Here is a 23,656-nt window from a genome sequence, read left to right on the forward strand (position 1 = left end):
TACTGTCAAATTATGCTCTGAACATCCTAAAATGCGGTAGTTGTGAGCACAATGTTATTTTCAGAGGCAAGCAGCCTTTGAAAACAAGATTGGTTTCCAACCTCTATTCTGGTTACATAGAGTTCAAATCACAGACCAAGGGTAAAGAAAAAAGACTTTGCTGCTACTGTTACAGCACTTCATTAGTGTGAGTAGGAAAAACAAATAAACCTGAGAACAAGCTATTATTATTTTTCCTCTGCAGATAAATATTATTAACGCTGCTTGGTTTACTCTCCAAGCACTTGGCCCAAAAGAAGGAGCGTCCCACTGACCTTTGCCTTGGAAACTTTGAGGTTTGGTTCATCCAAGTCCCAAGAACAGGAATGAGGAGGAAAGAGAGCAAGGTAAAAAGAGACATCTGCCTGAGGATGCCTTCCAAAAACTGTGTCCTATTCATATAGTTTGGGAATGCATTGTCTCTCTGTCACAGACATAGAGCATTCTTGGACAATAAAAGGTGGGGGACCTCTTTGGCTAAATTGAACAGTGCAGGTAAAAATGCCTGAGCTGGGGAGTGCAGGCTTTGCCTCCATCTGAAACATTCAATCAGATATTGTTCCCTTATGTTAAGTGGTTTTAAATCTAAAGAGCAAGCCAAACAGAAGTGTCCTTAAATTAGTTCATTTCAATCCACTTCTACCTGTCACTAAGAGCCAGCTCAGCTAAATCCCTCACCTGGCAGCATCCTCTGTGCACAGCCCATCAGTGCAGGGGGACTCTGACTTGTGCCAGGGGTGCCTGCACTCCACTCACCATCCATGTGGGAAGCCCCACGCTCACCTGGGCAGTAAAACCCACCTAAACCCCATCTTGAACCAGCTCCAGTAACCACCTTGGTGTCACCACCTTTTACCTGCTGCTTCCAGGGGGAGCAGAACCCTGGGGATGAAGGCGAGCAAGGAGGTGACCACCAGAGGACTGGGAAGAACAATGAGTTTAAAGACCTTCTGGTGTGCTGGCAGAACCACAGAAAAGACTGGAAATGTTCAATTACAAAGCCTTAAAAAAAAACCCCAAAAAATCCACCTCAAATTCAATACATTTCCTTTCATCCCATTTCACTGCACATTACAATCAGGGATCACTGTAAGCAGCATTTGTTACCACCATGATCCAATTCATTTTCCAAGTATTGTGAGGATTAAGCACATATGAACCAGAAAAAAAGAAAGAAAAAACAAACCAACCATCACACATGAGAAATAAGGTCTGGCTTCCATTTCAGGAAATATTAATAACTGCAATTGTTAACAAGTGACAGAAATTGTTCTGTTTCCTTCTGATTTAACTGCTTCTAGGCAAAAATATCATTACTGTAAGTCTAATAAGCCTTAATAACAATACAGAACAGCAAGTCACGAAATAACTACACTTTGTAGTCAGAATGGATCTCCTGCAGCCAAAAATAGTGTGAAGGTGGCTTGAAAGAGCCAAGTGAAATTAGCCCTTGATATTCATGAGGGAAGGGACTTTGCACACAAGGGCACCATTTAGTTGTATTTCAGGTCCTGTTAAACTGGCTCACACTGCCATATTAACTGGAAATCCAAAGATGATAGATATAAGGACAGTGTAGCTGCTTCAGAAATATTTTTTTCCTCCATTAAAATTATTTTTCTGTAATTATGAAGGATCATGGGTTGGAAGGGACCTTAAAGACCATCTAATTCCAACACCTCTGCCATGGGCAGTGACAACTTCCACTAGACCAGGTTGCTTAAAGCTCCATCCAACCTGGCCTTGAGCACTTCCAGGGAAAAACTTCCAGACTTGATAACACAATGGAAATTTTTCAGACATAATTCCAAGCAAATGCTTGTGATTTTAATGGATTTATATTTTTTCTCCGAAACAGATTTTTGTGGCACAGCTTACAGCAGCTACAACAGAGGGCAAGAGACTTTTAGGTCAGAGCCCTACCACAGGTCAGATCAAATTTCCATACGTGACAAAGCTGATTTCAGCTCCAAAGTGCTGCCTGCAAGATTCACAGCAAATAACCTATGCCAGTACTTCACTGGAAAACATAAAGCTTTGAAATGTTCCAGCAGATGCAGATGTTTTGTAGAGACAAGGAATCTACAGATTAAGCTACAGAATGTGGTTTTGCCACTGAACAGGAGGGGCTGAACAGTGATCTCCTTTTTTTCTTGGTAGCTACAACTTAATCTGTATTCCCCTGCTAAAAGGATTGCAATAAAACTCTTTATAATGAAAGGACAATTAAGTCACATTACATGCAAAAAGTAATCATTTGATAACGGTCCACTAATTTCAGCAAGATAAGACACTTACAGTAATCAAATTTGCCCTGGTAATGCAGGGACTGGACCCTGCTGGAGCAATTCAGAGATGTTCATTAGCTCAGCACCCAGATGCCACCAGGCCACAGCATGACCCTGATGGAGACACTCCAAGGCTGGGAGGACATGACATTATCTCCATTTCTGCACCAGAAAAGGCAGATTCTGGATTCATCACTCATACCTACTGCATGAGTTTCCAATCACACAAGTACTGGTGTCTGGCAATTCAGAATATATGATGATGCTCAAAGAAAGGCTGCATTACGTATTTTTTACATTATCTATGCCCTAAATAAATGACAGGCATAAAATACTGTGTATTTTTTTCTGAGATTGAAAAAACTATAATAAAAGCAACTAAAAAAAAAAAAAAAAAAAAAATCTAATCCATACCCAATGGTGACTTATTCCCATGCAACCCATCCGGGAAAGCAAAGGAAAATTAGGTGTGCTTTGGTTCTGTCCAGCACCACCAGGTGGCAATAGCAGCCCAGCTAACCCATCCCACAGCAGCACCAACTGCTTTATTCCCCTCCTTCTTTTCACTCAGCCCTACCCCGAGCCTTTCTTGACTTAAACTCAGCATCAGACTAAGCATCTAAAATAAAAAGGACCCCCACAGCTACTCCTGCTTCATGAGCAAGTCCAAAGACTGGGTCCAACCTAAGCAGATCCCAGGAACCCATTACTGACACTTCCAATCTGGCAAATCCTGCTTTTCTTGTGCTGAAGATGTTGCTGCCTCATGCAGATATCCATCACATTTGCTTGATTTCTGCAAACTGACACCCCTTCGATGTATTTTGGCTCAAAGAGAGAACAGCATGCAAGATTCCACTCATTCCCTATCCAAACACATATATGCCCCAAACCACATGATATATGGAAAAGCAGGAAAAAGAAAAAAAAATTTGATAACCTGGAAATCATAGAAGAACACCAGACCTGGATTTGAACAGAAAGCTAGATCCAAAAAGTGGCTTATATTTCTCAGATTTCAGTGAGTTCATTACATAAGTGAGTTAGGACTGTATGGTCTTGCTTTACCTATCATTTTAAGTTCAAGCAAGAGGCAGAGGTAGCTTGTCTATGGAAATTAATCAACATATAAACACAAGTTGCAGACATCACACTGAATGATGATGCTGTAAATCAAAGAGCAATCTGGCCTCATCTCAGTATCCCAGCAGTATTCTCAGCAGTCTAGTAAACAGATCTGTGTTTGTTTTTTTTTTTAATGGAGCTGTAGGAAAAATATAATCCTAGGCAAATTCTTTATATAAAGTTACATCTCTGATCTGACCTCACCAGTATCCTATCTGGAATTACAATAAGGTAAGCAAAAACAAGTCACTGATCTACACCTGCTTTTCAGACCTACATTTCTGAGTGCTCAATTACCTCAGACCACCAGGAACTTCCAGCTCCACCCCAGAGAGATCAGCATTCCCTCCCTAACAGCCATACTTCTGAACTGCAAGGATTCACTCACTGACCTAAGTCAAAAACCGTTTTATATGACTCTAAGGTAGAATCTGGAACAATTTGCTTTGTAACCACTGTTCCCTCCTACGATTTTCTGTTAAAAGAGCTTTTTTATCAAAAGTCTTATCCCTGCACTAGGAAATGTGACTGAAGGTGGTAGAAGAAAAAGAGAAAGGGGAATTATATTCTCCTGGCTTTCACCCATTACTGTAGACTTCTAAACCTGAGTGTGTTCATGCTTAGGATGGATTTATCTTCTGGCAGTCAAAACCCAACTTCTAGCATCCTCTTGTCAGAGGAACAGCTGTTCAAATACAAGTTACACACTAGGACTTTTTGTCCCAAATTGCTTTGGTCTTTAATTTCAGTTCCAATATTGTCTGTAATTCTATTCATAAAGCTAAATTATTACTTGATTTGCAAAATTAATTCTAGCTCCTTCAGAATTTAAAACATGAAATCAGAATATGAAATTAGCCACTGCCTCCGGCTGCAATACATTTCTTATTTCTTATTTTCACCCACACTCATTGGAAATGTAGTTCAAATGACAACCTGAAAATTGTTTTTAATCACAACTTGTACATGGAAGTTCCCCTTCCGTTCCTTACATCCCATAAGCACCCAAAACAATGACACGTAGAGTGGCAGAAGATGAGGCAAATACCTGTCCAAGGTACTCCAAGGCACCACACATCTGAGCAACGGGTGTCAAGCTCTGCAAGTCAAAACCAGATACCAAAAACCCAAAACACATTTTAATTTGATTTAATTGTTTTGGCCATTCAGCCTCAGGCCTACCACTGCAACTGTTCACAGCATCCACTAAAACTTCTGTGTCATTCCTAAGCCAGAGGGGAAACATTTCCCTTTCAGCCTCTTGAATGGAAGCAATGCAATGTGGTAGAACCAACCAGAACCCCACAAAAAGGGGAACAGTAGCAAGCACTGCACCACTCCAGAGAGCATGGCAAGAGCTTCCTGAGGGAAAGTCCTGCTCATCAAACCTGATTTCCTTTTATGACAGGGTAACTCACCTGGTTCATTAAGGGAAGCTAGTTGATGCAATATTTTTGGATTTCAGTAAAGCTTTCAATAGTGCCTCTCAGAGTGACCTTCGGGACAAAATGTCCAGCTCACAGCTGGATAAACACATCATGTGATGGGTGAGTAACTGGCTCACAGTTCGGGTGCAAAGGGTGACAGTGATTGGGGTGGCAGCAGACTTTCACTAATGGGGTTCCATCTTAGGCCCTGTGCTCTTCAACATCCTCATTCATGACTTGGATGCAGGACTCAAAGGAATACTAAGCAAGTTCACAATGATACAAAACTGGAAGGAGTCTGCAGGGAGGCCCTGCAGAGAGATCTGGACAGATTAGAGGACTGGGCAATCACTAACCACATGGAGTTCAACAAGGGAAAGTGCTGGATTCTGCACCTGCGATGGGGCAGCCCTGGATGTACAGACAGACTAGGGAATGAGACACTGGAAAACAATGCCACAGAAAGGGACCTGGGGGTCCTGGTGATTGTGCTGCTCTGCTCTGAGCTGGAGCGGCGTCACCACGGGTGCAGGGGCAGTTTTGGGCACCACAACATAAAAAAGACATTAAGCTGTTAGAGAGCATCCAAAGGAGGCCAGGAGGATTGTGAAGGTCTGGAGGCAAAGCCGTGTGAGGAGCAGCTAAGGGCACTGGGTCTGTTCAGCCTGGAGGAGAGGAGACTGAGGTCAGACCTCATCACAGTCCACAACTTCCTCATGAGGGGAACAGGAGGGGCAGGCACTGATCTCTGCTCTGTGAGGACCAGTGACAGGACCTGAGAATGGCCTGAAGTTGTGTCAATGGAGGTTTAGGTTGGATATCAGGAAAAGGCTCTTCACCCAGAGGGTGGCTGGGCACTGGAACAGGCTCCCCAGGGAAGGAGTCACTGCAGCAAGACCAGAACAGCTCAAGAAGCGTTTGGGAAACACTATTGGGCATTGGTGTGATTCTTGGGGTGTCCTGTGCAGGGCTGGGAGTTAGACTCAATGATCTTTGTGGGTCCCTTCCAACTCAGCACATTCTTTTATTCTGTGGAACAGGCTGCCGGGAGGTCATGGAGTGTTCCCGTCTGGAAGGATTCAAAATCCTCATAATCTGTTTTAGGTGACTCTGCCTTGGCAGGGGGGTTGGACTAGGATGATCCCCAGAGGCTCCTTCCAACCTTAACCATTCTGTGATTCTGTGATAAAAGACCACATAAGTCAGGCTTTGTTCTGTGTTCAAATTGGTAAAATTTGCAGAGCTAAATGCAAAGCCAACCTGCAGTAGCTCTAGATCTCTGGAAAAGAAGCTATTTTTAAACTGCAGTAGCTATGTGGACTGCATAAATTAGCATAATCTCAGCCTCCACAGATAGTTCTCAGCTGCTTTACATACTACAAATTAACACTGCGGATTCCTCACTTTTACAAACGTGGTCAATCATCCATTTCATGGGGCTTAAAATCTTTTTCCATCCTACAAAACCTCAACGGCCTTTTTTTACACTCCTCTTGTCCTTTTCAGAGCAGTACTATCACAGGCTCAGGTTCCACTAAAAATCTCACAAGGTTTCCTGTGTAACTGATGGTTCTGTGGCTGCCTAAATGCAGGACATCCTATTATTTTCTCAGCTGATGATTTTCTCCTCATGGACAGATGGCATAGAAGTGGAGTGCAGATGGAAACCCACAGCCCACAAACTCCTCATTATAATTTGAAATAGCGTTAGCAGCTCTTCAACTCTCATCTTCTCTTTCAATTATTTTCAGCAAATGAAAACTGCTGTTTTCAGAAGGAACAGCCAAAAGTAATGATATCTGTTTATAGCTGAGAACCTCCTCCTAAAAATGTGACTTCTATTTGCACAAGTTTTATTAAAATCCATAAATCATTATTAGAAAGGACTTTAAATCGAGTATCGCTTGCTTTGATTCAAGTACTACCTTTAAGAAGAAAGAGTAAAAAGAAAATAACAGATCACACATGCATGAAGGTTTAGAAGTCCCACAGTTAGCTATTTAAGCTAATTCATGGTTCCAGGTATCACTTTACCTGAGCAGCTTGGAATTATAATGGATTTATCTCAGCAGAACACCTGTGAGATAAGGGAGCTGCTGGTGATAAACTGCAGCAGGCAGCAAGGAGATGACTATGATACTGATGGCCTGTGGCTCACAGACTCACCCTGCTCCCTCCTTGCCCTTTAGGACTGAAACCCCTCCTGGCAGAAAGGCAGGGCTCAAAATGAGGGTGCCATAAAAACTAGTCTTATCATTTCTTCAAGCTTTTTCACAGCATGTCCAGTCTGCTGGAACTGGCTTTCCTAACCTTCTGACCAGTTGGAAAAGTCCTAAAAACAGCAAAATAAAAATATCTGTAGTGGAAAATAGCAAGGAATGAAAAATAATAAGTATTAGAGGCCAATCTTGGATCCCTAAAAAGTTTGTATTAACCAATGGAAAAGCATTAAAATAAATAAACTTATCCCTTAGCTATAAAAAGAAAATAAACAATACTCGCGACACCCAAGTGACATGGCTGGTGAGGATTTACAAATTCACAGACAGCTCTCACACACAGCATAAATGAAAAGCTGGCTAATTTGCTACTGTTCCAGAAGCCTGGAGTCAGACTTAATAAACACAAATAGCCTAATTTGTTCCAAGTTTTGACCTGGTGCGTAACAACCAATTACTAAACCACACTGCTCTCTACCTTAGCTAGAAACAAACCTTCTAAACAGTCTCACAAAATGGTTTCTGTATATTTAAAGGATAGATACATGTTGCTTAACTGTACTTTCGGCCTGCAAGAGTAAAGGCTTTTTCTCAGATGGCTGGATTTATTTGCATATTACACATCAAAAACATTCAGATGTTCAACCTAGTTGTGGTATCCGTACACTCAACATCAAAAAATTTGCCTATATAATGCAGGGCTGTAATCTTCCTGAGCATGTAGGCATGCTAGTGATGTTACACAGGGACAACAGAAGATGAAAGAATGAAATCTTTAATCACCAAAGACAATTAATCTCTCCTGCATTTATGGAAGAAGATTAGGGGAGTTCATCTTCTTAGAGGTTTCCCTTTCACAACAAAAAAGGACAATCATCAGTTTTCCTTAGGGAAGACTTGTCCTTTCTCCTGCACCACATGCCCTTCCTGTCCCATCGAACACAGCCCTGATATCAACCAAGTAACTACAGTGTATTGTCCACCATAAAGGTTTATAAAGGGTAATAGAAACACTCAAATTGGAGATGCAGCCCTTAAGGACCTAACACATGCTTTATCCCTAGCTTAATGGTTTGCACTTGAAACTGATCAGGGTCTTCAAAAGTGACCATCTGAAACTGTTGTTTCAAGAGAAAGCTAAGCTCGAACTTGACAGAATAAAGAATTTCCAGAGGAAGAGAACACCCCATTGAAAGTGCCTTGAGGAAGCCCTGATTCTGTAAAGTCCTTCAATATCCCAGAGCTCATCCAAAGGCACGTTCAGAGTCTTTGGCATACAGAAAGGCAAAGAGAATTTTGGCAGAGGATGAGGTACTGTGCCAGCATTTCTGATGCAGCAAAAGTGACTCTACCATACATCTGTCTCTCTGTGAGAGGCTGAATCTGCCTGTGACAAGGTCAATTTTGAGAAAGGTTGGTATTAAAAGATTATGCTCCCTCCATCCTCTCACTGAGGTTATGCTAATTATTTCAGGGGAGCAAAGGAATTCTTTGATCCTCCAAGTCCTCCTTCCCTCACAAGGTGACTCTGGCTGCCGGCACAGCACCCAGAGGAACAGCAATAATTCCATAATTGTGGAATTAGCCATTTTCAACCTCGAAATGTAACCGTAAGAAATTGACTATGCAGTAATCCACATAATCCAGGCTTTTACACCTGTCCTTCTTCCAACTAATCTCACCACCCTTCACCATGACACATCTTAATTTAGAGTCCTGTCTGCTAAGGTCAGTGTGTAAGTGGATGCTCAGGAGTCGCAACAAGTATTTGTCACACAAATGGGACAAATTGCTTTGTGAACTCTGCGAGATACAGAAATACCAGCAGCAAGCAGAGCCCTGTGCCAGCCATGCACAAATGATCTTTACAAAGGATCTAGAAAGCAGCAAAGAGAAGGGATAAATAAATAAATAAATAAATATGTGCAGCATAGCCCTGGATAATGCGATCTGCTGGTATTAAGTTTTCTCCTGAAGGAGTTAAGTATATACCAGCTGCTCTACATTAAACCGAGCTGGCATTTTAAATCATGCAAATTAGCTGAGCTCCCATCCATTCCAGCCCAGCACTTAGCAGCATTGCTGTAAATGATGCGAAGCACTGTCCAAACCAAGCCCTGCCATTTCAGCTGATGTCAGGGAGGAGAGGAGGAGGCAAGGCAGACAGTGGCTCTGAGTGATGCTGCAGCTATTCACAGGATGGTTTGCAAGAGCCTCCTTCTACCACAGGTATTGTCTGCAAGACCAAAATGCATCCACGTGCATGGAAAGCCTGGGGCTTTTATGTGTTGAAAATCCATTTATATACACTACAAAGAACAGCTGAAAAATTATTTAAAATTCAACTATATGCCAGTGGAACACAAATTTCAAACCTCTCTTTGCTTAATGCTGCGCAGTAAACACAAGTGCATCTGGGTCACTGGCTCAGAAATGCTGACATAGCAGCCAAGGGTGGCATCAGTCTCTTCCATCATGTCCAACACCATTGGACATTTCTCAGTCTGTGAAGGGAATAGATGAAAATCTGTGTTTATTCAACACAAACCCCTCTTCTGATGAATATGAGAGCACCCAGGAGGCAATAAAGAGGGCTAAATCTTCCTTGGTTCATACTGTTGTGGCCAAGAGATTAAGTTTCAGCATAAAGCTGCAACAGTGAAAGGAGAGTGAAGGATCTGCTATTAAGAAGTCTAGAAGTTCCACAGACTTCTTAAAAATTATTATTTCAAGTTCCTTGTTGATCTGCTCAACAAGGGGAAGGTGGAATTCATTCTTATGTTAAAAATAAGGTAAACTGCCTTGCTATCCAACCTGATAAACCAACCCACCCACGGGCATGACATCCCACCACATAATACCACACCTTGGTGGTTGCACCACCAATCACTCCACATGGTCCAAACCCTACTAGGGGAAGCCCAAAAGGCATCTTACAGGCAGGAAAAGAAAATTTACATTGCTGCAGTGTGGGAAGTTGGTATCTGACTGCTTGGAAACAGGAACCTAGGCAACCACTGCTCTTCCTCTTGAAAAACAGAAAGCGGTTTGATTCAGTGAAATAAAGCAAATTCATTACAATTCCCCTGGAGAGGCTCCATAGGGACAAACAGGATGCTGCTGTCTGCTGTTTCCAGCTGCATGCTAGAGGTCCTGGCACCTTTTTGCCAGCTTTCTTTGACAGTGCCCATCTGGCACATTGCTATGGAGGATCAGAGCCCTGTGTGCTCCAGAGCCCATCCCGGAAGAGTAAGATGCAGTAATGTCAAAAATACTCCTTCCCAAAATAATCCACCCCACTTGAACACCAGACAAGTCTGGAATACATGTGGCTGTCCTGAGAAGCAGACTGACCCCTGATTATTGAGCAAGAAAAGCAAAACCCATTTCTAAGCTATTGCATCAAGTGGTCAATGCACATTTGATCTTGGCACAACACGTGACATTTTTCGATTAGTTTTGAAGACTTAAATATCCACAGGCCTCTGGCAAATGAAGAGTAATTTAAAACGGAATCAAATTCGTCTTATCAGACTGATCCATTAACTATTGTCTCCACCAGCTGCAATCAAAGTTGCACATTGATCTTTGTGGAGCAAAATGTCAGTACTGAAATTACCTGTAGTTTCCAACAGTGACATGGCTCAAGTGCAGATGGCTAAAGAAAAAAAGGAACCTGTTACTAAATATTTGTTTCAAGATATACAAGTATAATGAAATCTTAGTAAAATATCATACAAGCTAGATCAGCAACATGAAATCCCACCAGGGTATTCATTTTATTCTACCAATAGGCAAGTATCTAGAACTAATAGATGGCAGAAAAAGACAACAAATTATTTTTTGGTCAGCATTCCCAGAAGATAAGCAATCCTATCAGGGAAGATGCCCTCACTGTGTGAAACAAAAAGGTATTACTACAATGGCCTTCACAACTGAGAATGTCACTCCATGAGACATAAAATACTTAAAATTACAATTCCAGCCTGTCACACACCCCTCTCCACTTTCTTCCAAGAGTAAAGCACAGGTGTCCTAAGACAGCTCTTCTAGAAGATGTTCTTCCTAAACAACACTGAAAAATCTTGTTCCTTTGAATAAAAGGCCTTGTCAGCTCCTACAATGTTATTTGGGAGACGAAGGAGAACATGCAAATGATCAGGGAAGTTGGGTCAATCTGTTTGTTTGGAGAAAGTGTAGCCAAGCCAAGAAGACCCAAGCAGTGAGAAGAGCTATTGCTGCAGCCAGAGAGGAAGTCAGCCTGTCAAGGGCTGTTTCAGGGTTTCTATCTATTTATGGACTAGATATTTCATGAGAAAGCCTGGATATGCATAACTAGCTCCCTTTGTTCAGCAGGTGAGAGACAAACATCTCTGGGTTTCTCCAAGAAGGCTTCACAGCCCAGTAAAGCCAAGGCACTTTTGGATTATAGAATGGCTGTCATTACTAAAATACAAGACAGAAGAAATGGACCAATATTAGTGACAGGACAGGTAAAATAAAGACAGTTAGGGAGACTCCTTACAACTGTGAAAGAGAGGATATGGCAACTTCTAGCCACAGCTGCAGAGATAAAAAAAATCCACACAAGGAAAAGGACTTAAGGAAATGTCCAAGACAAGGGATGAACAAACCAAAAAATGCAAGTAAACAAGACATTGTCAAAACATGATGATATGACAGTCCAAAACTCAACACACACAGGGGATAAAGTCCTCATAAAAGTGCATTTTCAAATACAGAAGTTGGATGTTTTTTTCCTTTCAGGCATTGTTTTCCCACACATTGCTTCCAATTCTAAAACAACCCAAAATTAAAATGAAAAATAATCCAAGAATAACACACCTAAAAATACTTTCAAGAGGCAAAAAAAGGTGGAATCAGAATTAAAGTACAGATCTCAGCCTGTTTTAAAATAAGAAGTGACCTGTTTTTTCATTTATTTTAATAGGCAGTTTATTTGTTTTAAATTCTAGCCATTATCTTCATGCCTATGCTTTGCAAAACTGAAGAAACTGAGACTGTTTCCACAAACTATTTCAGAAAAAACATTTGCAGATAAAATTAGAGGCATATAACTAAGTGCCAAGTGTTTGACTGAATTCCAGTTCTTGGTGAATGGAAAACCAGCAGCTTCCTGTTACAAAATGTACCAACAGTTCATGTCTAATAATACACATAATATCTAACCATTTACTTCAAATACAGACGTTTCTAAAAGTAATATTAAAGCAGGGTATTTTTAGCCAGGTGAATTTCTCAGGAGAATGAGATCCTACAGTTTGCTGCAAGGAAAAAAATAGATAAATGGGTTAAAATTTTAAGACCATATAGTGATTTATACTAAAATAAAAAGTATAAGATTTAGATTCAAAGCTTCAAGAAGCAAAAAAAGAAATGGAAAAAAAAAAGGTCAAGAGCAGAACACACATTCATTAATTAAAGGCCCGGCTATTGCTTAATTCACAAATATATCTTCTTAAATACACTTCAAATATTTATCCTGTTGCAAATTTGCAAAGTTCAGGGAAAATAATTATTGATTTAAGCACCTTCTGTATTTCTTCCACTTTGGTAAGAACAGGGAATTTGTAGGCTAGAAGCATTAAAATACTCTACAAATTGTTCCGAGATTTAAATCTAGTGATGAGACAATCCAGAAAGTGAAATTACAGAGTAGACAATGTTTCTCAAAGGACTCTTAGAAGCAAATTAAAATCAGCCAATACCAACCACTAATTTCCAGAACAAAGAACTTAAGCCACACTATCTCAATAATTAAACGCTTTCTTTTCTGATACCCTATGGATAGGCAAAAAGAGCATAAGTGGTGTTGGTCTAAATTTTTTTTTTTTTATACTTCCTAGATACTTGAAACTTGGGAAAAGTTAATAATTTGATTATCAGATCTCTTTATAATTAGATTTTTTTTTTCTTTTTTTGAGAACTAAAGCTCAGGTTCAGCACCAGCAGATTTCAAAAGTAGTATCTGTTGTTCTCCTCTACTAATATCCTTGTACCTCTTTCTGCTTGGGTGTCACTGCATCAAATGTAACAAGCAGAAGGTGATAAAAATCACTTGCTAAAGCAGGGACAAAAAAAGTGAGAGTGTTCACTTAAGAAATTCAAGCTCATGGAGTTTCAAGGACAGAAGGAGAACACATGGACACCATATGCATGAGCATTTTGAGCTGTTAACAAGTAGCAGCAAAGGAGAAAGATTATCCAGTGTCAAGGGACTAGCTAGTAATTTTCTATAGAGCTGCAGACTTTCTGACCTTGGCTAAATTTCTTTGTGCCTCAGCCATCCACTTAACAAATGTTCTCCAAAAACTAAGAACAATATTCCTACCTCTAAGAGGTGCTCTTAGGTTAAGCATATACAAATGTTCCAGCCAGATAGATGGATGTCACAAGTAAGAGGGAAAAAAAAAACATTTTCCAATATGATAAAAAAACAAATGGAACTTTGAACAAATTACTACACTTTAGTAACTTTATGCAAAGTAACCCTTTGCATATTCTAAATGAAAACCCAATGATTAAAGAACTCCTGAATTTATGGTGCAATGTTACACCTGTTGTTCAATGCAAGGCTTTTGAAAAGGTAGCTCTTTATATGAAAAGACAAATCACTGAAAAATCCTTGTAAATAATCACAATAAAACAATTTTGGAATTGCTTTTATGTTTTCTATCTGGGAATATTTCATCTGGAACAACAACACCCCACCCTGCAATGAAATATTTTTCCGTATGCATCTATAAATATATCAACTGTAATCATAAACCCACTGTAATCATAAAGAGAATAAGAAGAATTTGGCTATTTAGTAGCCTCAAATTGCTTACAGTGTGTAAAAAAAATCCACCATAAAGATACAGTGCAGGCCTTTTGGTAAGAACATACTTAAGTACATAACTATAATCATATGAACAAGCTCATTAGTACCAATTTCAAGTTTACTTTGTGCTTCTGTATTTGGATAGCCTGAATCTATAGTTTTTCTTAGCTTCTCCCAAGTTCAGTAAAATCTATCCTTTGTTCACATCCTAAACGCAACCCCATTTGGTTTCTTCCAACTGCAGAAAGAGATTTTAACATGAAAGTTATCAGTATGATTGACAGCATTTCTCGTAATTTCGTTTATAATTAGCTCAGCAATCGTAGTGAGACCAAATTTCACACCACTGAGGCAGCTCATGCAATGGCACTGAAACCAGTCAATGTTCATCAGACTTTAAATTGGGTCCAGATAAAGATTTGCTTGATCCCTATCCCTTCTGCAAGCTGGTTCAGTATGAGAACTGTGAAACCTAGTATCATACACAAAAATGGCTAATGCATGTGAGAAAGGAAGGAATAATTTCTCTGCAATATGCTCCAATAATCCTTTCTCTATGAAGCTTCACATTAGCAAGACAGTGATATGAAGGTTTAAATGGCTCCTGCTAAAGTTAAAATATAGAAAAGTAATTACCAATATCTGAACTATGTGGCTTCATTTAGATTGCTAATGGTATGGGCACAAGGGGAGTGAATTTGGGTCACGTGTGGCTCATCAAACATCTGATGCGAGCCTAAATTTGAAGTGTGGGAAAATACCGGAGGAACCTATTAAGTCAATCAGTTTGAAAGCAGCGCACAGCTGCCTGAAAAACTCCCTGGAATGTGCCACCAACATGGGAATGGCCATCCACTCCATTTATATCAGGGACTTGTGACATAGCCTCCAGACCCTTGTCATTACTTGGGCAATGAGGAAAAAAAACAGAGATGTTTTTTACTTCAACAGGTGTGTCAAATGCTTTTGGAGCACACCCCAGATGTAGATGACCTTGACAAATTAGGAAAGAATCACTAGGTGAAAAGTCTAGTGAAAGACTAGAAAATAGGGACATCTAGAACACCCCAGAACTAGACCACCCAGATCTAGGCTGGCCAACTCAACAAGATCTTCACAAACTGAGAAAGCAATATGAAGAAAAATCTAGCTGAGAGAGGTAGCTTGATTTCAGACAATGATATCTAAGCAGCTTTAAACTGAATTATTTTTTTTAAAAAGGAGCCTAGGGAAACTGAAAAGAGTTCAGTAGATAGCATGAGGAGTTGCAAGAGTTCTAGAAAACCTAGGCTTTGCCTAGTGTAGGGAAAGAAAAGTGAGGGAGAACATCACACTCAATGAGCACCTGCTTGCTATGTCCACCAGAAGAGGGCAACTGTCTGCTTTTCAGCAAATGAATATTGCAAAGAAGTTTGTAAATACCAAATCCTAGCCCCCCCCACCCCCCAGCCAAACTAAGCACAATTACAGGTAATTGCTGAACACGCATACTTTAAACCCAGGTTAAACAGATGCCTCTTAACTTGAAGTGTTTTTAGTGGAAGGGTGGGACCAACCACTTAGCAAGGTCCTGGTGCCTTTTTACTGCTTCACTTACTGGAGGTACAAACAGTGATTATTTTTTAGGTTCTCTGGAAAAAGAAAATCAAGAAGTTGGAGAATACAACATAGCAGCAACAAACACAGTCATTAAATCCACGATCTCCTTCAGTGACATTCACAATGACATGGCAGCAGACTGCAAGCCTGCAATGGCATCTTCCTTCTTGCATTGTGCACGAACAATTACACCACGACCATGGACTCTTAATTGGTAATGACTTCTTTCTTAAATAAATAATGAAATTTTAGTAGCCAAAGGCATCCAACTTTTTCAGAACCACTGAGAAGTACCATTTTGTAAATGAGAGATGATCTTGCTATCTACTCAACGAAAGTTTCTCTGGTAACAAAGTTAAATATTTCCAAAACAATTCTCTCTAAATATGGGTGGTACAATTTATTGGTGGTGTTTTCAAATTAGACAAAAATAATCACCAGTGCAATAGTCAGATACTGTTGTGCACAACACAGGGGATTTAATATGGAAAAATAGAGTGTGTATATCAGTAACAGTAAAATAGGAATGATACTGCAATGATTCCTCAATCTAAGACTTCCGACTAGCATTTACAATGGGCTTGATGCTAAAACTTGCAGACCTTTCTCTGGAAAGTGCCTCTGAAATACTTTGAAGTATGCTTTTTATAAATTGCACAGCATTTTAAATAACACACTGCCCTTATAAGGCCTTAAGGCACAAAACTTCCAGTTACTATTAAATCCATCTTACACATGTAAAAACCCTATCGAGAGGAACAAAATTAGCAAAATATTTAGAAGTTTTCACTGATATCACATTTGTGAGCGGGACATCTTGATTTCAGCAGTCTTTTTAAAAAAATGGCACTTGAATGAATACCACCTGCAGTGCTTATGTTCTCTGAAGAATCAGGTTCTAGAAAACTCCCTGAAATACTCCCAGAACCAAGAGAATTGATTCCAAGTGACATAATCTCTCATTCTCCATCCTCTCACACAGGAGGATGTCCTTCCTTGTGGGCTAAAAATTCTGCATAGGGACCAAGATCTACAGAAGATAGGAGCCAAAACACTCCACATTGGTCCAGCTTGTGAATCTAAACTCTAAATTTTACTGTAAGAATATAACTTCTCTCCCTCTCAGGTGATACCAGTTCCCTGCCCAGTAAAATGGTGGGTCACATTGGTACTTCAGATAAGCCACGAAGAAGAGAAGCAATCAGATTCTCAAAACGTTCAGACTGGTGAAGTGTTCAAGACTAAACGTTACCAGGCTTATTATCAGAAAGCACTTCTATACCTGAATGCAGCTGAAGGTCTTCCAAGATAAAAGTGCTTCAGCTGCTGACATATCACCTGGCAGCTGTCCATCTATCCTGTTCCTCCTCCCTTGGCAGGGAGGAACATAGGAAAAGGAACAAACAGTGCCCTTGAAACAAGCACATCTGGAAAAATCTCCTTCTAGATACAGAGTGTGATTCCAAATGACCACTTTGAATGGCAGAACCCTGCATGCTTTTGTGGGCAGAAGGATCAAAGCTTGATCTATAGGAATGATTAAAAATTACTGTGTTTATTCAAGATAATAAACAGCAAAAAAAGCCTCACTAGTTCAGGTCTTAAAAGGTGCTGGTCATCTGCTGAGGTTGCCTGCCACAGGTTATTGAGAATGCAAAGCTTAAGATTTCTCCTGCTGCTGAAGTAATTAAAAATGTAAAATTATCTGACATTTCCTTAGCCAAAATCACTCCTTGTTCAAATATAACAAGTTAGCATCAAGGCCCTTTCATCATCATACTACAAAAATGGGGTTTGTTCCACATCGTTGTAAGGGTTAAAATCACCATAGTGCTGCCTTTACTGCTGCAAACAGCTCCCACTAGCAGATCTCTGTCAGCAAAATCCATTACAAGATGAGAAAGTGTTTCTGAATAACAACCACCTTTTCAGCAATGTAGATTTTCATGCAGAAACCATGGCATGTGTGAAAGAAAGGACAGCAGGTTATGAGATTTTGCTGATGTTTCATAATCACAAGGACAGACTCACGTGGAAATGAGAGAGATTCTCTTGTAAGGGCAAGATGTGATGCACAGGCTGGTCTGTCTGCTGCCAGCATCGATGCTTGGCTGTTTCCTTTTCCTGCTCTCAGTCCCTCAGGAACTGCTTTAGTCATATCTGTCAGGCCTGAGCAGCCCAATACGTCACCCTGTCTACCAGCAACGAAAGTGCAGCATATCCTGAAATCAGGGCACGCGGTCAAACGTGCCCAATCAGTAGGCAGGCTTGTCTGAAGGGAATAGGGTTACCAGGCCACAGATTTCAGAATCTAGGTGGTAGGGATGATCCATTATTCCTCGAAGAAGGAAAAAAACAGGTAAGCCTCTGTCATTATTTCCCTCTCTCAGCACAGTGGTATCACCTTCCACTGGGCTAGGATATCGGCAGGAGCAGCGTATAACATATATGGCTATTGCCAAAATACATCTCAGGGCTGTCCAGCCATGTCTGCAGCACAGCAATCAATTGTGCTTGCTGCAGCAGCCCATCTGCTCTGCTCCCTCCTTAGCACAGTAACACACGCTGTGCCCATGCTGCTGCGGAGCTCACCGGGCACGGCAGCGCAGGGCAGCCCCAGCCATGCTGACACCTCACCCTGCCCACAGAAATTAAACCAGCTGAGGAATGGGCATTTCTCCTCCCTACACAGCAAACAGCATATATAAAAATACATTAGAAGCTGACACAGATTAAAGGGAAACCTACAATACATGTATTGGTGATGTGCTGCATCTCTGATGTCATGCACATACAGCATTATAAAGGCAATTCCAGTGAAGTGTTCATTTCCTACATAATCTGTTTAATTTAGCTGCACCGAATGACATGCATATTGTAATCTAGCATCAAGCACTGCCTCCCATTCACTCCCCACACAGCTACAAACACGGAACATTCACACAACTAGTGCTCTGGTACAGTACAGGACTGAACACAAAACATATTCACAACAACCAGCAATCCTCCCCCAGCCCAGGCGCACAAGCCAGCCCTTCTTACACTTAGCACCTACACAAAGCACACAAAGAACACACCCCACAAACAACATCTCTGCCATCTCCCTCCTGTAAATCCCCCCAAGTTCAAGCAGAGGCAATGGAGAAGGCAGCATAGGCAAGCAGCACACGAGCCCCATCCCTCAGCACCCCACCATCACCCCCATCATGCTGACAGAATTACACATGCCACTGTATGGAATATAAAATATCCCATCACTGCAGACAGATGTTAGCGCACACACACACACACACACACACACACACACACATCCCTTCTCACACTATTTACCCCAGAAAACCTGCTGCACACTCTCAATACAGAAATAAATTCTCACATACACCTCCCCAGCATTTGGTGCCTGCTAACCTGTGTGTCAAATCCATTTTCTACCAAGCTACTCTTCCTTGCTGGGAGGCCATCTCCTGCGTTTTCTTGTCCATTGGAAGATTTGAGAGGAATCTGGCTGGAATACAATGGCTTCGTCACTTCCACCTTGTTCCCAAACTTCAGGTAACAGGGCTGTGGGATGGTCCTGGCCGTCGGGACATGCAGGATTGGAGCAGCGCTGTGTACGGGTTTAGGTAGTCCCGATTTCATTTTGGAGGCTACCAGGATGGCTGGCATTTTCTCTTTCTGCTTTCCTAACACGTTTCTGTCAGTAGCAGCAACAGCAGAGACAGCAGGCAGGGAGAGACAAAATGACACGCTGGGGAAGCTGTTCTACCCTAAAGCAGCCTAGTTACAGCAGAGATCTCCAAAATCAGCTTAGAATTTAAAATCAACAATAAAACCAATTTAAAAAAAACTTTTGAAAAAAGGAAAGAAAAAAAAAAAAAAAAAAAAAAAAAGAAAACAAAGCCACACCACTTTCAATCTAAAAAAATCTCCCAGCTTTGTGTCAGCCTTCCACCTGTTTCCTCTAATTATATTTTCAATTCTTTACCACTGTCCTCTTTCCTATTTCTGCTATATAACTTGCTCCTTTTCTCAATCTGACTCTTGCAATTTTCTTGCCTGGAAACGAGAGACTTTCACTCCAGTATCTTGTCACTGCATCTCCAAAATGAGGCAGCCTTTAGAGAAGAAAAAAAAAAAATAAAAAGGAACCTGCTGCTGCATATGCTTCCCCTTCCGTATGCACTAGAGTGAGCGAGCAGGATTTCCAGCTTAAGATGTCTTTCTTCAGTCTTAGCCAAGAAGCAGATGTAGCTCAGTGTGTTAATGACTGATGCCCTTGGATACAAGCCTTAGAGAACCAAGCTTCTTAAGCCTAAATAGCTGTGAATAGGACAACGATGCCGGAACAGAAGGAGAAACGTCCACTGACAGCGATTTTAAAATCAAAATATGTCAGTGGCCACAAAATTTCCCGGCTCCCCCAGTGCTGAGCATAAAAACCTAAAGGGGGGAGTGGGGTGGGGAAAAAAAGAATTTAAAAATGAAAGCGATTCAGCTGCGAGAGGGAAGGGAAAGCAGCCGGCAGCTCTCGCTCGTCCCTCCCTGGAGCAGTGGAGCGGGCTCCCGGCCGGCGCTGCTCGCTCCGCGCATCCCGGGGGCCGGGACCAGGATTGGTCCTGCCCGCTCCCAGCGGCAACAAAAAAAATAAATAAATAACCGAGAGATCGCTCCCTCTCTCTCTGCAGGGGGAGGAGCGGCCTCGGCTCCCGCGGCGGGCAGGGAGACCGCGCGGCGTAGGGGGGGATGGATGGATGGATGGATGGACGGACGGACGGACGGACGGACGCACGCTTCGGGGGCGCGGCACGGAGAGAGCCGTGGACCGGTTTCTTTCCGAAATACGGAAGAAAAAAAACCAAATTCAAATCAAAACACCTGGAGGTGACTCATTGTTACTGGCTGTTCGGGAAAAACTCCCGCTGCCAGCATCAACAGGAATTTGAATAAGCACAGTGAGTAATCCGTCCCTATTATAGCAACACTTGGCTTTGGGGAGGCTTTCAGTGTCGCAGGTCCCTCCTCACGCTGCTCGGTGGATGCCAGGATCCGTTACAAGCCCCGGATCCCGCATTCCTGTTCATCCTGACACATTTCAGGGCTGCACATATTCCTCCTCCTGCACCATCCTGGACAATGGGGGATTATCAGTGCGCAAATCAAGGCACCAAGCGATGCTTTCAGACTGCATGGGGGGGCTCAGCACCAGGACATACAGTGCCCAGTTAAGGCTTTGACATATCCATCCCTTCCTACAGGAAAGACATTGAGGAGCTGGAGTGTGTCCAGAGAAGGGAATGAAGCTGGGAATGGAGCACAAACCTGATGAGAGGCAGCTGAGGGAGCTGGGGGAGTCTCATCTGGAGGAAAGGATGCTCAGGGGAGACCTTCTGGCTCCCTACAACTCCCTGGGAGGATACTGTAGTCAGGTAGGAGTCAGGCTCTGCTCCCAAGCCACATGACAGCAGGAGAGGAAATGGCCTCACGTTGTGCCAGAGATATCAGGAAAAATTTCTTCACTGAAATTATTATCGGGCATTGGAACAGCCTGCTCAGGGAAGCATGTGTTCAAAAAACACATGGATATGGCACTTGGGGACATAGTTTAGTGGTAATGTGGCAGTGCTGGGTTAACAGTTGGATTTGATGATCTTGAAGGTCTTTTCCAACCTTAACAATTCTATGATTAATTATAGGGATGGTGCCTCAGAATAATATTCACAAAACCAACATAAGACATGCAAGAAAAGGTGCATTTAAATCACATCCTCATCACAGTACCAGTTAATTGCTTTATTTCCAGAGTAGGGCTGCTTCTTTCAGCTCCTTATTCCCACCCTCATCCACTTCCCAAATACTGAATCCTTAAACCACTGCCTGGGTGGCAAGAACAAGAGTGACCAAGCAAGGAGAGAGAGGTTTGGGTTTGAAGAGATCTTAAAGAATAAGGTGTCCCCTGTCCATGGGCAGGGACATCTTCCACTACTCCAGACTGCTCTAAGCCCCATCCAACCTGGCCTCGGACACTTCTAGGGATGGGGCATCCAGAGAAGCAATGAACCCACACTTGAAATGTTTGAAATACACACTGGGTGAAGCTACTCAGCAAGACAGAAGAAGCCCAGCCCCACTGCCCCTGCCCCATCCAAGCTGCAAGCAGTGCTTGGGGAAGGCAGGCTCAATCATTCTCCATCACCCACAGCAACAGGAGCTGGGACCTGCCTATTTAACACCCAGTCTTTTGAGGAAGTTTTAAATGTGCAGACCTCAGGTTTTTAGATCTGAGACTCTTTCAGATAGAAAAAGAGGCATTTCTTGGATTGTATTGTAGGTGTCTCCAGGATGAAGACAGCATTGCTGGATCCTTCTGCAGATTGTCATCTTCAATGACTTACCCAAGGTTACACAGTGACTAAGTGGTAGAACAAAAAAATAAAGTCAGAAATTGTGCTGTACTTATTATCAAGTACTAGTCTTCCTCAATGTTGCAGTGAAAAGTGTAATTCAAGTTCCCACAGTACATATAAAGCTTACATGTTGAGTTTTGGCTGTTGCTGGGATTTTTCAGCACATATGCTTTTACATGTACCACTTCTGCAGGCTATTTTGTAGTAACTACAAAAGGGTAAATTTTATAGTAGCTGGCTTTTTAAGTAACTGCTTCCACCTCAATCTCTTTATCCACCAATTTCAGATGGGAAAGCACACATCTGAAATCATTCTTCATCCATCTCATTGAGATCCTACCAAAACAAATCTTCTAATGTTCTGTCATAACCATGCACAATGCCAGTTTAAACACGGCTATATAGAACATTTCAAAACCATACAATTCGATAAAGAATGTGAATTTATCATCTGAGAGGACTGGTAGCCATTGCAGCAGAAATCTGTCAAATGCTCCAACACCATTTCCACCTTTCCATGCTGAGAACTCAGCCTTGCTAGCTAAGAGAAGGTTGGGCTCCAGTATGAACATCTTGAAAAAGATCCAGGCCTGAAAACCAGGCTAATTTTAGGTCTGTAATAAAACATAGCCAGGTTTAAAAGCTATTAGAAGATCTAATTGACAGTTTTACGTTCACTTACATGTTTTATGGGGTTCAGGCCACCAATCCCTGCTGAACCCAAATTGCCAGTTTTTTTTTTTCTGTTTCTATCTTGGTAAACTGGCTAGAGTACAAGATACCAGAACAGCGACAGAGTTAATCTGACCAAAAGAAAAGGATTCCTTTCATTGTTCCTTTAACAGTTATGGAATCTGATCCTTTGATGTGAATACCCCACAGTTCCTTTAGACACTCAAAGGAGTTTTACAGATTTCTCAGTATGCAATCCAGTCTACTGAAGATGATTTCTTCTGAATACATTCAGTCTATGATGCTGACAGTTGTTTTGCCAAATCAGTGGGATGGACACATTCTTCACCAAAGGTTAATGTGAATTCCTGATAATATGTTTGAGGAGTGACCTAGAATTACTGCTTCCCTCATGGATTCAGTTTGCATCTAAGAACTCTTTGTCATTTAAAACCTGAGGGAGGTTTTTATGTTATACATATTTTGCTTTATATATCTAAATATCACGGCATAATGGCACTGAGATGCATCTAAGAACTCTTTGTCATTTAAAACCTGAGGGAGGTTTTTATGTTATACATATTTTGCTTTATATATCTAAATATCACGGCATAATGGCACTGAGATGCAACCTGCTGTATCCAGTGGCAGTGCAGGCACACCATGAGATCATAAACTGCATCATATTACAGGCTTTATATGCAAAAACTGGCAACATCATTTCAGTCTGTCTTTGGAAGAGACTAGTTTTTGGGTTGTCTGGATTTTTGATTTTGTTTTGGTTTTGGGTTGTTGTTGTGTTGTTCTTGTTTAATAAATTATTTTTTATCTGTTTTTAAGGCTAGGATTTTTAAAAGAAACTACTTCTCTCAGACAGTCAAAGGGATCTGGGAACCTGTCTCTTATCTTCTTTGAAAGGCCCAAGTTTTCCCTTCTCCTGTTTTGAATCACCCAAATTTCTGTGTCTAAGCTAGGAGTAAGTAATCTTAAAAAGGAGGCAAACTATCTAAACAAAAAGCAAGAGCTTCATTCTTTCCCA

At 41.5% G+C, this 23,656-nt stretch overlaps 1 protein-coding gene across 2 annotated transcripts in view; it reads right to left on the reverse strand.

Annotated features, from left to right (window-relative positions):
- The window catches only part of NAV2 (neuron navigator 2), a 199,399-nt gene extending 179,869 nt beyond the window's left edge, over positions 1 to 19,530 (reverse strand). For both annotated transcript variants that reach the window (XM_056492748.1, XM_056492747.1), the window contains exon 1: positions 18,950 to 19,530. In XM_056492748.1, the coding sequence (XP_056348723.1) occupies positions 18,950 to 19,207 (258 nt within the window). In that variant the 5' untranslated portion in view covers positions 19,208 to 19,530. The remainder of the gene's footprint in view (positions 1 to 18,949) is intronic.
- Positions 19,531 to 23,656: the final 4,126 nt, after the last annotated feature.

This window comes from Oenanthe melanoleuca, chromosome 5, assembly GCF_029582105.1.
Source record: "Oenanthe melanoleuca isolate GR-GAL-2019-014 chromosome 5, OMel1.0, whole genome shotgun sequence".
Lineage (NCBI taxonomy): Eukaryota > Metazoa > Chordata > Aves > Passeriformes > Muscicapidae > Oenanthe > Oenanthe melanoleuca.